Source organism: Leopardus geoffroyi, chromosome C2, assembly GCF_018350155.1.
Source record: "Leopardus geoffroyi isolate Oge1 chromosome C2, O.geoffroyi_Oge1_pat1.0, whole genome shotgun sequence".
Taxonomy (NCBI): Eukaryota; Metazoa; Chordata; class Mammalia; order Carnivora; family Felidae; genus Leopardus; species Leopardus geoffroyi.
In genome coordinates, this window is record NC_059333.1 from 29067726 (window position 1) to 29082915 (window position 15190).

At 36.9% G+C, this 15190-nt stretch overlaps 1 protein-coding gene across 8 annotated transcripts in view; it reads right to left on the reverse strand.

Annotated features, from left to right (window-relative positions):
• Positions 1–4077: 4077 nt before the first annotated feature.
• The window catches only part of LOC123610712 (multidrug resistance-associated protein 1-like), a 91335-nt gene continuing 80222 nt past the window's right edge, over positions 4078–15190 (reverse strand). For 5 of the 8 annotated variants that reach the window (XM_045501629.1, XM_045501626.1, XM_045501630.1 and 2 more), the window contains 6 exons: positions 14868–14969; positions 11016–11159; positions 8114–8272; positions 6683–6849; positions 5518–5712; positions 4078–5184 (listed from right to left, as the gene is read on the reverse strand). In XM_045501629.1, the coding sequence (XP_045357585.1) occupies positions 5058–5184; positions 5518–5712; positions 6683–6849; positions 8114–8272; positions 11016–11159; positions 14868–14969 (894 nt within the window). In that variant the 3' untranslated portion in view covers positions 4078–5057. The remainder of the gene's footprint in view (positions 5185–5517; positions 5713–6682; positions 6850–8113; positions 8273–11015; positions 11160–14867; positions 14970–15190) is intronic. The other 3 variants (XM_045501627.1, XM_045501632.1, XM_045501633.1) reach the window with 3 other exon arrangements.

Sequence of the window (15190 nt, forward strand, 5' to 3'; positions counted from 1 at the left end):
CCCAAAGTTGCTGTGTATAAAATAGACCTTCATAAACATTGGCTCAATTTTGCCCTTTTTATTTACTTAGCAGTGCATTCTGTGATGCGTTTATAAGTAGGAGACACCAATTGCAAGGAGCTGTGACTGCTGATATTGAAATGGTTAACATGTTATTGAATGTGTTTTATATGCCAGACACTGTCCTAAGAGTTTGTGTTACATGATTTCATTTTCAAAAACTTCAGGAGGTAGATAAAATTGTTACTACCAAGTCCAGAGAAGTAAGTTAACTTGCCCCAGTGTACAGGACTACAAAGTGGTGAGAGTGGAATTGAACATCCTATCTCACGATCCAGTAGCTTTAAAAACTACTGTATTTTCCTTTTTTAGTTTTCTTGATTATGTTTCCTAAGTGGAAGGCTCTACAGATCAGTTATAACTATTATTTGTGTGTATATTAAAATGCAGCATTACATCTCAATACTGTTGGATATCAAAGCTATGCTAGAAAACATATAAAATTACCATTACTAAACCATTTTGACCTACAAAAATGGCTATTTCATATGGTTCAAACTAATAATACATTTGAAAAAGCAGCCTGCCCGCAAGCTTTAATTCCATTTACTATGCTTACAACACTATTGGTTTTAAGTCCTTCTCTATTTTTAACCACCAGACTCTTGTTAACTAGCTCTCCCAGGAATGGGACATCTTAGTAGGCACTGCAAAGACAATCAGTTTTCCCATCACATGGACCTGGAGTCTACATTTTATTGGCCAAGATCTTGAAATCTTATTTTTGGAAACATAGAGTGGATAATAATGCCTTTCTTATATTCCTTAGTGAAGACTGAAGTAACAAATGATTCCAATGCCTCACACATTAGTTGGCATAGGTATGCTTTCAATAATAAATATCCTCAATATCCTAAAAAATTCAACTTAATGCTGCTTAGGATTTTCCTTCTATAAGCTAAGATAAATATTTCTATATATTGAAATTATAATCCTTATCTTCTTAAACCTGTTTCGGAGTTAGTCTTTAAGCAAACCAGACAATCATTGAATACACATGTTTGTTTTAAAAATTCAAATGAACTTACTTCTCTGTAATCCAGTCATACTGAGGACCTTGCACTTTGCTTCTCGTATACTCAGCGATTGAATAAGCTTTGTGAACGTAATTGAAATGAAAATGTAATACTAATTTCTTAAAACATGAAAAAATTATTTTTGAGTAATTTTGACTTAGTCATATTTTATGCTTACTTTTCTTTCTTTTTACTCTTTAAAGTATACTATATGTTATATGTGTGTATACATATACATATGTGTGTATATGTATATCTATCTAGATCTAGATCTAGATCTAGATCTAGATGATATAGATATAGATATAAAACTGCACTCCTAAGTATATGGCTTGATGAATTTTCACGAACTGAACCAATAATCAGACCCAGATCAAGAAACAGAATATAACCATTATCCAAGAAGCCCGATTTGTGTACCCCTTCAATCTTGTCCCCTCTGTCTTCACCAAGAAGAAACAGTATCCTGACTTCTAGTAGCAGTATACTTTTTCCTTTTTAAAAAACTTTTGTAGAAACAGAATTATAGAATCACATACTACTACTCCTTTGCAGTTGGTTTCTTGCCCTCAACATCTTACTTGTCAGATCCGTCCTTACTGTTGCCTGTAGCTGTTGTTCATGCTCATGGCTGTATATATTTCCACTGTGTGACTGTGCTGCAGTTTATTCAGGCTACTGTTGATTTCCCATTTGTTTTTTTTAAATTACGGAGGGTCACAAATAATAAATGAATGGATGAATGAATGAATGAATGAATAAATAAATAAATAGCAGAAGGTCTCTGGTTGATTTACCAAAGGTGTAAAGAGGCTAAAACAATCTTTTAACTTAATGAAATATCTAGATCCTTTTCCTTTTTAATTTTTTAAAAATATTTATTTTTGAGAGAGAGGGAGACAGAGCATGATCGGGGGAGGGGCAGAGAGGGAGACACAGAATGCGAAGCAGGCTGCAGTCTCCGAGCTGTCAACACAGAGCCCGACGCGGGGCTTGAACTCAGGAACTGCGAGATCATGACCTGAGCTGAAGTCGGATGCTCAACCGACTGAGCCACCCAGGCGCCCCTGCCTTTCCTTTTTTTTATTAAAAAAAAAAAAAAATTTAATGTTTATTTATTTTTGAGACAGAGAGAGACAGAGCATGAACGGGGGAGGGGCAGAGACAGAGGGAGACAAAGAATCGGAAGCAGGCTCCAGGCTCTGAGCCATCAGCCCAGAGCCGGATGCAGGGCACAAACTCAGACCGTGAGATCGTGACCTGAGCTGAAGTCGGAGGCTTAACCGACTGAGCCACCCAGGTGCCCCTCCGTTTTTTAAACTGAAGTATAATTAACATGCAGTATTGTATTAGTTTCAAGTGTACAATGATTGAATAATGCTATACATTACTCAGTGCTCATCAAAATGTGTAGTTTTAATCCTCTTCGCCTCTTTCACCCATCCCCCTACCCATCTTCCCTTGGGCAACCACCAATTTGTTCTCTGTATTTAAGACCATGTTTTTTGGGGGGTTCCCTGTGTGGCTCAGTTAGTTGAGTGTCTGACTCTTGATTTTGGCTCAGGTCATGATCCCACAGGGGCGTGGGATAGAGTCACCCATCAGGCTCTGCCCTGAGCACTGGAGTCTGCTTAAGATTCCTTCTCTCTCATGCCCACTTGCACTCTCTCTCTTAAAAAGAAAAAAACAAACAAACAAACAAACAAAACCACTGTTTTAAAATCTTCTTGTCCTTTTTTTGTTTCTTAAATTCTACATATGAGTGAAATCTTATGGTATTTGTTCTTCCCTGACTTGTTTTACTTAGCATTTTACCCTCTAGATCTATCCATGTTGTTGCACATGCCAAGACTGATTTATTGTTCTATAGCTAAATGATATTCTTTTTATATACACACACGCACACACATACATACATACCGTATCTTCTTTATCCATTCATTTATTAATGGGCACTTCAGTTGCTTCTGTATCTTGGATATTATAAATAATGCTGCAATAAACACAAGGGTGTATATATCTTCTCAAATTAGTGTTTTTGTTTTCTAGTAATGGAATTACTGGATGATATGGTAATTATATTTTTAATTTTTTGAGGAACCTCATTCTGTTTTCCACAGTGGCTGCACCAATTTGCATTCCCACCAGAGTTCCTTTTCCTTCACATTCTTGCCAACGTTGTTATTTCTTGTGTTTTTGATTTTAGCCATTATGACAGGTGTAACATATCTCACTGTAATTTTGATTTGCATTTCCCTGATAATGAATGATGTTGGGCCTCTTTTCATGTCTCTGTTGGCCATGTATATGTCCTCTTTGGAAAAATGTCTATTCAGGTACTCTGCCCATTTTTAATCAGTATACTCATTTTCTTGGTGTTGAATTGTATATGTTCTTTATATATTTTAGATATTAACCCTTTATCAGATATATCATTTGGAAATATCTCTCCCATTCAGTAGTTTGCCTGATGTTTTGTTAATGGTTTCCTTTAGTATGCAGAATCTCCCAATAGTTTATTTTTGCTTTTGTTTCCCTGGTTAAGGAGACATATCTAGAATAACGTTGCTAGGCCAATGTCCAAGAAATTATTATGTTTTCTTCTAAGAAAACATTAGATTTCAGGTCTCATATTTAGGTCTTTAATCTATTTTGCGTTTATTTTTGTGTATGGTGAAAGAAAGTAGTCCAGTTTCATTCTTTTGTAGGTAGCTATCCAGTGTCCCCAACATCATTTGTTGAAGAGTCTAGATCCCTTTCTTAATGGAATTCAACAGATACTTATTCATTGTTTACTGAGTACAAAATATAGTGGTTGACACTTCAGGGATTGTAAAGACAGGAAAACACCTCTAGTGGCTTCCATTCTAATGGAAGGAGGCTTTAGATAATCTAGGGTTTTATAACTTAAAGCAAATTTTCATAAATACCTGTAGGGATGAAGCCAGGTTGTACATGGCTGTAGGAAGGAGAAAAAGTGAATGAAAGAAATAATTGATGGTTTTTCAAGAACATGTTAAAATATTTTATTAAAACCATCTTGAAAGGAAAATGCCATTAAAATTTAAATACTTCAAATTTGAAGGGCAACTCAGAGAAATAATATTGCTTGTATTACATAAAACTACTAAATTAAAAAGTCCTTCAAAATATGATTAGTATTAGAAATCAACAATCTTCTTGTGAATGTATACCATCTGATATATAAGTCACTGAGGTTAACCCAACCAAAAGTATAATGTTTCATAGAAAATACCATTTTTTAATTCAAAGTCAATAGTAAAAATATTTTTTTTAAATAAAGCACACCAGAAAATTCAGTTAATATACAATCACTATTTCCAAAATCAACTGAATAACTCTTAATATTATTTGTGATTCCTCCATCATTTTATATACTGTCCAGTAGCTCAGCATATATTATGTATGTCTATAAATACCTGTATCATATACTTGAAAATGCCAAGTCATTCATTCTTCAAACATTTGTTGGGTATCAACTGTATGAAAATCACTATGCTAGGAACTTCACATACAAAGACAACTGAAACTGGGTACTCGCCTTTAAGTAGCATTAGTGGGAAGACAGACTAAAATAACTGAAATAGAGTCCCTGCCATGGTACATGGGTATGCATGTGGGGACGGTGAGGGCACAGAAATGGGGCAGTTGGATCAGACTGGAGAACAGAGGGGAATATCAGGGGACATGTCACAGAGAAGGTGACTCCTGGATGAACTCAGAAATTTTAAAGGACAAATGGCATGTAGCACATTGGGCGCTGTGGAGCAGGCCGATATTCCAGAGGGCAGGAATGGAAGAGAGAAGTTTGGGTACAGCCCAGGAAAGTTAGAAATATGATGCTTATCGATATTTATGCCAACATGTAGCTAGGGGCCTGTCTTTGTGCACTGCTCCTTGTCATTTTTTTAAATACTAACTTATTTTTTATTGAGTATAACCAATACACAGCTAAAATCATTATTTTGTCACTGAATCTTGTGTTATTCCAGCTTCTGTTAGCATTTCAAAGAAAAGTCCTTTCTGGCATATCAAATTCTGTGGTGTTCCAAATTCTGTAATCCTTCCAGAGTCTAGAACAAGTACCCTGCAATGTGAAAAGAACCCAGTCAGGTAATTATAATCAGTTTTCCAGTTCACCTTTTTTTCTTTTTCTTTTTCTTTTTCTTTTTCTTGATAAAGTAAAGTTTAGATTACCTAGTGAGTTATGTCACTACAAAATATGGGGACCACGGAACTCAAGAAGTATATCCAGTTTTCTAATATTCTGTCAGGATTAGCATATTCTTCTAGTTGTTTCAGAAAACAACTGTTTTCAGCACAGGTAAAATTATTAATGGCAATCAGTATGTTTAGTGTATTCAGTGGCTATCTCTATAGAGATATAGAGAGATGTTTTATTTCTGAAAACAAAGCATACCTATCAGAATCAATGATAGAATGCAATCTGTGAGCAATCGTCAGGATGGTACAATCGGAAAACTCCTTCCTGACTGTGGTCTGCACCAGGTTATCAGTCTCAAAATCGATGGAAGCTGTTGCCTCATCCAAGATGAGAATTTTTGTTTTTCGAAGCAAAGCACGAGCAAGACAGACAAGCTGCCGTTGTCCAACGCTGTTAAAAAAATAGTAAAATAACTTCTACAGTGGACTTTATGGCTACACACTTCCTGTTCTGTAATTCTGATTACATTGCAATTCACTTTCTAAGCCACACATTCATTTATTCAAGAAATATTTATTTTGTCAAAAGAGACAAAAATCTCAATGTGGAGTTTATATTCTTACGGGTAGACAGAAAAAATAAACATGATAAATGAGTAAAATGCATAGTAATAAGAAGAATTCAAGCACACAGGAAGGGAGGGTATAGAGAGTGGGCATGGGGTGAACATTACATGGGCCTGCCAAAGAAACCCTCACTGGATTGAGGAAGTTGCCTTTTATTTCGAGACCCTTAGGAAGGGGAGACTGAGCCATGCAGATTTCCAGTGGAAACTTGTTCCTGGCAAAGGGAACAGAAGATGCAAAATCCCTGAGGCAGTCAAGGGCTGGCTAGGCATGTTCAGGAAACAGTGAGGGGGCCAGTGTGGCAGAAACAGAGGCAGGGAGAAAGCAACCAAGAGGCTGAGTCATGCAGTGCAGGGCTTGAGGGGATCTAGTTCTCTTATGTCTCTGATCACAGGGAGGATCTAGTTCTCTTTCCTTATGTCTCTGATCACATGAAAGGGACTGTCATTGGTCATCAAACCGCCAGGAAGAAAAAAGGAGCCCTTTACAACATTTTTAGGAAGAAGTTAATTCGAGTAGGAGTCTTTATAAAAGAAGAGTCAATTAAATATGACTTTTCATACTGTATTGTTCCTTCTCCCCGCCCTTTCTTCCTTTCACCAGCGTTTCCCAACCAGTGGCTACCATTTTATTCCTTGTACCTCTTCCCTAAAGGGAATCAGCAATAGTGTGCTCCGAATAGACAAAAGGAGGTCTCTGGTGACTCAGGAGCGACTTCCCTTTGAGGCTAACTCAAAGTTCCTAAGGAGCCTTGGAATGAATAACCGGACCAAGCTTTGTTCTTAGCAGCTTACCTGAGGTTTTCACCACCCTCTGAAATCTCATGCAGCAGCTTCTTGGGAAGGGACTGCACAAACTCTTTTAAGTGACACAGTTCTAGCACCTCCCACAGCTGGCAATCAGAATACTTGTCTAAGGGATCCAGGTTCATTTGAAGGGTTCCAGAAAATAAAACAGGATCCTAGAGAATAAAATCATCACCAGTAATCTCATTGTCACATGATGCATAGATACATTAAAAAATTAGATTCAGAAAATAAACAAGGAAAAAGCAAAATGATTGACCTAAATAGTTATAATATTCATTATATTGAAAACAAAAGCAGAAGAGAATTAGAATAAGCTATAAGTGAGATTGAATCATTTTCAATTTCCTGATCATCTTTCTCCTTAACAATGTCAATACTAGCCATAATATTAATGATGATGACAGCTGCCATTCGGTCAGAGATATAAGATAACACAGAATTGAATAAATGCAAACTATAGTATGGACATAATGTTATCAATCATCTTCCAGAAAGATGGAAGTCCATACTCCCATTTTACACGTAGTGACCTGGAGGTTCAAAAGAATGCTTGTCTAAATTGTCCAAAGACACAGAAGGTAAGTGGTTGGGTAGAATTCAAATAGGACAAGTCCATGCTCTTTCCAGCTTACCAACATGCCTGGTGAAACTGTATTTTACTACACCTGTATTTATTTTTAAGAGAGGAATGACTAATATCTCTTTTCTTCATTAATTTTTTCCCTGCAAGAATTCCATTCAAATTTGCTTTTGAAGTAAATTCATGAATAGAGGCATATGTCTAAATAATATGACAAAGAGACTAAAGTATTTTAAGATATTTTTAGAAGGTAATACAAAGATATCTCACAAATGCTCAGCTTAAATCTCTCAAACAACTGAATAAGTCATCTTTGACTACAGGGGCATATTCTTGAGCCAATTTGCATACTTGTTAATGATCAAGTTCCTTTGATGCCACAGAGAGACAAATCAAAGGACTTGAAAAAATGATCTAACTGAATTATTATTCTTTTCATCTTTTAAAATGTATTTAAATTTCAAATCAAAAGAGGCAAAATTCTACACTCACTCTACCAACTACGCAAAAGCTTTTGTAATTTTTTTTCTTCCAAAAAATACCAATGTGTGTTTCAGTCTGAGATCCACTTCATTCAAATTTTATTTGCATTTACTATTATGAAGGGAACTTGTAAAGCAATGTGCCAGTTTTTCAAATAGATAAATGCATTTAGGAAAAATACTTTACAGTAAGAATGTTTAATAGGATTCAGTTATGTAGTGATACTTCATAACACATCTAAAATGCTCTGACTTTGAAAAATGAATTTAGATGCTTGGAAGGAACACACTAAAAAAAAAGAAGAAGTTTATTTAGAGGGAGTTAAGAAGGTCTACTGACAAAACAGGCTTTACCTGTGGAATAATATTAAGTTTGCCCCGAAGGTCATGAAGTCCGATAGTTGATATGTCAATTCCATCGATAATAATTTTGCCTCCTGATCTTTCCACAATTCTAAATAGGCAATTTGAAAGTGTTGATTTGCCTGCTCCAGTCCGTCCCACAATTCCAATCTGCAATAAAATGATCATGGGCAGTTTGCACTGTGCTTTTTGTAAGGGACTGGGGCTTTTGCACCGACAACAGATACACTGTCAGGTCAGCGGGATTTAATTTTGCCAACCAGAATAACCCTGACTGGCATGGAATATGTAATGTGGACTGTAAGGATAAGTCTTTACCCAGACACTCATTACTCATGGAAAAGGCTCAGGTTAAAATGTATATTTTCTCTACTTTTGAGTTATTTAATAACCGCATAACCAAAACACGCCAGCAGCCCCAGGAGGAGCAGACCACCCCTGACCTATCCTGGGACTAGCCATTAAGAGTGTGGCCAAAGATGACTCAGATAATGGGGTGGTTTTCTTGGGACTTTCAAAATGAGGCTTCTCTACTCTCCTTGCCCCCAAGGGACAAACAAACAAAGGGAACAAACAAAGGGAACAGGAACCTTTGCCAGAAGGATAGCAAATCCAAAGGAATGTTTGCAAATTCCCTTGGTGTATCAAAACAGGTACTGCACTAAAACTATAGAAGGTGGCCACAGATAACATGCAGGATCTTGGATTCTTGGACAAAATAATCACCTTGTCATAAATAGCAAATGATTGCATATATTCCTTTGACCATGAGGACTGAAGCAATTCCTTCTGGGTGTTGATTTGTACTTTGGTGTTAATGGGAACATAAGGCAGAGAAAACATTACGGAGGTTGGTTTTCCCTGATAAAAGATCTTAAATCTGACACTCTATGCCAGAAAAATCAGGAATCTGTTAAATTAATTGGCATAATCAAAATTCCACAATGATTTCATTTGTTCCAAAGACATTTTTTTGTCCTTGATGTTATGCAGTGGACCTGGTTTAGACATTTAGAAAAAGAGATGGCTGGGGTTACAAAAGCCAGGTCTGTAAAAGAAAAAATGGGCCATTGCCGTTAATTTTTTGTTCATTTTTTTTTTTTTTACTTTCACTTATTGGTAAAATCTTTCTGTCTAGGGAAATAATATGTTTTCATAAAACATTTTAAAGACTATGGGAAAAACTATAGAAGTAGAAACTATTTATAATCCTGTCACCTGAAGAGGACTACTATTTATGTTTTACAACTGTTCTAGGATTTTTGCTAATGTGTTTACCTGTTTGCTTTTTTAAAACAGAAAATTGATATAGTATCAACTGTTTTGTATGTAGTTTTTATTAATCAAATTACATCTCAAGTATTTTCCCATCTCACTAGTAATGCTGGAAAACATGTCATTGACTATACAGATATTCTCTCCTATGAATTTACTATATTTCAGGTAACTTAATTTTATTGTCTTATTATCACTCTTTACCTAATAGAGGAAGTAAAAATAATAGTACACTACTACTGGGTATATATCCAAAGGAAATAAAATTAGTATCTTGAATTGAAATCTGCACTCCCATGTTCATATTCCCAATAGCCAACATATGGAAACAACCAAAGTGTCCATAGAAGAATGGATAAAGAAAATGTACACACACACACACACACACACACACACACACACACACACACACTGGAATACTATTCAGCCATAAAAAGAAAGGGAATCCTACCATTTGTGGCAACATAGATGAACCTGGTGGACATTATGCTAAGGGGAATAAGCTATATGGAGAAAGACAAATACTGTATGATCTTGCTTATACATGGAATCTACAAGTCAAACTTGTAGTACCACAGGGTAAATGGTAGATACCAGGGACTGAGGAGTGGGCTAAATGGGAAGATGTTGGTCAAAGGGCATAAACTTTCAGATGAATAAGAAGAACGTGTTCTGGGGATGTAAAGTACAGTGAGCTGACTATAGTTAAGAGTACTGTATTGTATACTTGAAATTTGCTAAGACAGTACATCTTAGGTGTTCCTACCACATGCAAAAATAAATGAATAAATAAAACAAAAACAAAAAGCCTTGTAATTATGTGAGGTGATGGATGTGTTAATTACTTTGAATGTGGTAATCATTTCATCATCAAACCATCACCTTGTACAGCTTAAATATATACATTATTTACTTATTAATTATAACTCAGTAAAGCTGGAAACATACACTAAAATCAAGTTTCATAATATAGTATGCACAATTTAAAAATACCTTTTTTAAAGTTTATTTATTTATTTTGAGAAAGAGAGAGAATGAGTCGGGGAGGGGCAGAGAGAGAGAATCCCAAGCAGGCTCCACATTGCCAGTGAAGAGCTTGATGTGGGGCTTGAACTCACAAAACTGTGAGATCATGACCTGAGCTAAAATCAAGAGTATGATGCTTAACCAACTGAGCCACTCAGATTCCCCTAAAAATACCTTTTTTTTTTTTTTTTTTAAATTTTTTTTTTCAACATTTATTTATTTTTGGGACAGAGAGAGACAGAGCATGAACGGGGGAGGGGCAGAGAGAGAGGGAGACACAGAATCGGAAACAGGCTCCAGGCTCTGAGCCATCAGCCCAGAGCCCGACGCGGGGCTCGAACTCACGGACCGCAAGATCGTGACCTGGCTGAAGTCGGACGCTTAACCGACTGCGCCACCCAGGCGCCCCTAAAAATACCTTTTTTAAAAGAGGGAATTTTATTCTATATATAGCAAACAGTTGAGTTTAATACTTTTATATGAAATTTGAACAAAAGACCATCTTCTATTCCGTACCGTATTAAACTTTGACCTTAACAATGAATACTTTCAGATAAAAAGGAGAGTGAAACTTATGAAATGTATATGGTACCTTCTCTTCTCCATGAGTCTGGAAAGTGATATCTTGTAATGCTAAACCAAGATCATCTCGGTATCGAGCCTGATAATTAATAAATTCCACTATCCCTTTGTTGGGCCATTGTGCTGGAGGCCTTTTAGACATTATCCAGGGTGCCTTGAAACAAAGAAAGATTACAGTAACTACAATAAAAGTACCTTTCCCTCTAAAAATAATTACCATGCATAAAAAACACAAGTGATGGAAAACATTTGTGGATATTATGATCTCCTGAATACAGTTTTAAATATTACCGGCATAAAACTTCTCATCTAGTTATAAGAAAGCTTAGAAATAAATTTTTAGAGGTAACCAGGCTTCCCACTCCCTATCCAGTTATTAAGAAGAGTCTTCTTAAACCCTACAAAGGAGCTGAAGGTAATCTATTTGAAATTGCAGCTGAGATGAGGACAGTTTGGCATTCATTCATTGCCCAAATACTGAGTATTTACTATGCTAGTCGGTGCTTTAGTTGCTGGAGATTCAGCAGTGAGCAAAACAGACACAAATTCTTGCCTTTACAGAGCATAGAGCCTGCTGGGAAGGGACAGAAAGAATCACATAGCATATGCAAAATGCTAAACAGTGATAAAGCTTTGGAAGACGGGAGATAGGCAAGTTAGAGGCGGCGTGATTTTTAAGTAGGGTGGTTAGGAAAGGCTCGGTTGGACAAGATATGAGAACAAGCTGTTGGGATATGGGTTGAATCACTTTCCTGGCAGGCACCTAACAACACGTGCTGAGGTCCTGAGACAGGGCCTGCTTGGGATGTTGGGGGAACAGGAGGAAGCAGAAGAACACGCAGGAGAGTGTGATGTCTGGTGGGGAGGTGAAGTGCTTTCATGAGAGGGAGTGACGCCCAGTGTCAGATGATGGATCAGGTCAAGGGAGGCCTGAAAGGAGACCACGGGTGATCTCCAAGGGCAGGTTCGTGAAGTGGTGGAATTAAAAGCCTGTTTGGAGCGAGTCCAAAGTAGGATGAGAGGCTATTCCAAAGAATTCTGCTGTAAAATACCTTGGGCTACCGAGAGATAAACAGAATTATCTGGACAGTTTACTTCTTGCATGTCAAGAGGTTTTATAACTTGAGTTACCAAATTACATAAAGATGATTTTTTTTAATGTCTATTTATTTATTTTGAGAGAAAGAGTGCATGCAGGTGGGGGAAAGGGCAGAGAGAGAGGAAGAGAGAGAATCCCAAGTAGGCTCCTCACTGTCAGCACAGAGCCTGACTCGAGACTTGAACCCAGGAACCGTGAGATCATGACCTGAGACAAACCCAAGAGTTGGGCGCTTAATGGACTGAGCCACGCAACCACCCCACATAAAGATGATTTCGTTTTAAAAATGTGTGGGTGTGGGTGTGTTATGTGTGTATTCACACACATTTTATTGTTTTTTACAATATGAAAAGAATATATATATAACATTTATACATATAAAAAGTTTACATATAAAAATATTTATACAAATATTTAGAAAATACAGAAAACAATAAAATGATACAGTGGCAATAGGCTGAGCAAACTGAATACTGATAATTGGAGGTTGTGAAGGTAGATTAATCTTCCATGAACCATGTGTGAAAAAAGAGGTTAAGACCTGAGGAAGACTCTAGAGAAGAATCAAAGTTTAGGTAGAGTTGGAGGATATAGATATTAAAATTTTTTAAGTTTATTTATTTTGAGATAGAGAGGCAGGGAGGGGCAGAGAGAGAGAGGGAGAGAGAGAACTCCAAGCAGGCCCCTCACTGTCAGTTCCCAGCCCAATATGGGGCTTCTAATTGTGAGATGATGACCTGAGCTGAAATCAAGAGTCCGGATGCTTAACCTACTGAGCCACCCAGGAGCTCCAGGCTGTTGATAATATTTTAGCATCTTTGTAGGTTAAGAGAGGCAAGGGGGTCAGGGTACTGATACGTAGGAATTAAAGGAAGTGGTTAATGAAGCAACATCTGAGAGAAAAAATGAACAAATATTACCAAAAATACAAGTAGAAACTCAGGTTTTCTATTTGGAGGAGGGACACCTCTTCCTGAGAGACATGAGCAAAAGAGGAATGTTTCATGAAGATTCAGATACCTTTACAGGTGGACTGAAGAAGATACAGAAACTCAAGTCAACTATAACATCTGCCTTGTTAATTCATGGAACTGGGAGACAGAAGTAAATCAGATTAGTAAAATACACTGATATCTCAAATATTATACTGTCAATAGTCTAATTCTTCTACTCTTCAAAAAAATTTTTTTAAATGTTTATTTATTTTTGAGAGAGAGAGAGAGAGAGAGAGAGAACGGGAGAGGAAAGGGCAGAGAGAAAAGGAGACACAGTTTGAAGCAGGCTCCAGGCTCTGGGCTGTCAGCACAGAGCCCAATACAGGGCTCAAACTCACAAACTGTGAGATCATGACCTGGGTCGAAGTTGGATGCTTAACTGACTGAGCTACCCAGGGACCCCCTTTAAAAACTTTCTTTTAATGTTTATTTATTTTTGAGAGAGAGAGAGAGAGAGAGAGAGAGAGAGAGAGTTAATTTTTCTACTTCTTTCTTAAGTTTATTTATTTATTTTTGAGAGAGAGAGAGAGAGAGAGAGAGAGAGAAGCAGAGAGAGAGAGGGAATCCAAAGCAGGATCTGTACCACCAGCACAGAGCCTAATATTGGGATCAAACTCAGGAACCTTGAAATCATGACCTGAGCTGAAATCAAGGGTCAGGTGCTTAACTCACAGAGCCACCCAGGCACCCCCAATTCTTCTCTTGTCTAAATTATAACTAATTAAAGGAAATAAAACAGACTGATTTATTCTCCTCCTCTTTCCCATGCGCAGAGATGCTAATGATGAGTAAATGAAACAGAAGGCATAAGCAATAGTTAATTTAAAAATTGCACAGACTTTAATTATGAGAGCACTATATTAAGACACCTTTCTCAACATAAAATCCTCACATAAGTTATAATCTTAGATTGCATATTTTACTCTACATTGGTAGAGGACAAATCATTGTGCCTTCTAAAAACAAGTAATCATATTTCATTTTTATAACATAACAAATGTTATATATCTTACATTTTACAAATGTATCTTACATTTAATGTATTATCCTAATTTAGTTATCTGTGGTCTTTTCTTCTATTTTTGTGATATATAAAATAATGGTGGGGGCGCCTGGGTGGCGCAGTCGGTTCACTTCATCCGACTTCAGCCAGGTCACGATCTCACGGTCCGGGAGTTCGAGCCCCGCGTCAGGCTCTGGGCTGATGGCTCAGAGCCTGGAGCCTGTTTCCGATTCTGTGTCTCCCTCTCTCTCTGCCCCTCCCCCGTTCATGCTCTGTCTCTCTCTGTCCCCCAAAAAATAAATAAAACGTTGAAAAAAAAATTAAAAAAATAAATAAATAAAATAAAATAATGGTGTATTCCACAATACATTGGGTTTTAATTTTATTGAAATGCTGAATATTAAAACATGAATTTGGAAAGGTAGGCTTTGTTTAAAATTTATTTATTTTATTTTATTTTATTTTATTTTTTTAAACATTTAGTTATTTTTGAGATAGAGAGAGAGAGAGAGACATAGTGTGAGTGGGGCGGGGGGGGGGGGCAGAGAGAGAGAGGGAGACAGAATCAGAAGCAGACTCCAGGCCCCAAGCTGTCAGCACAGACCCCGACGCAGGGCTTGAACTCACAAACTCTGAGATCATGAGCTGGGCCAAAGTTGGACACTTAACCTAGTGAGCCAACCAAATTTTTTTTAAATGTCAATTCAAGGTGCACTACAATATCTCAATCCTGCATCTATTTATTGGTTATTTAGGAGTGCTTACCTCTTTACCCATATTTTCATATTCACAAACTCTTTCAATGGAAACTGCATTGGTTTCAATTTCACAAGCTTTCCTTACCCAAAAATTCAGAGATTGAGTAATCTGGAGGGAAAAAACCCAAGAGCTTACTGACTGGTTCTTTAGTATTTTACATAATATTAATCATACTTTATACACTTTCACTTTTCATAGTTTTCATGTACTTTTCTCTCTTCTGATTATTTAACAACTTCAGAAGTAAATATATTTATACACATACACACAAGTGTTTCTTTATGTTAAACTGATCAATACAAACAATGTTTTTTTGGCAGAAGATAGAA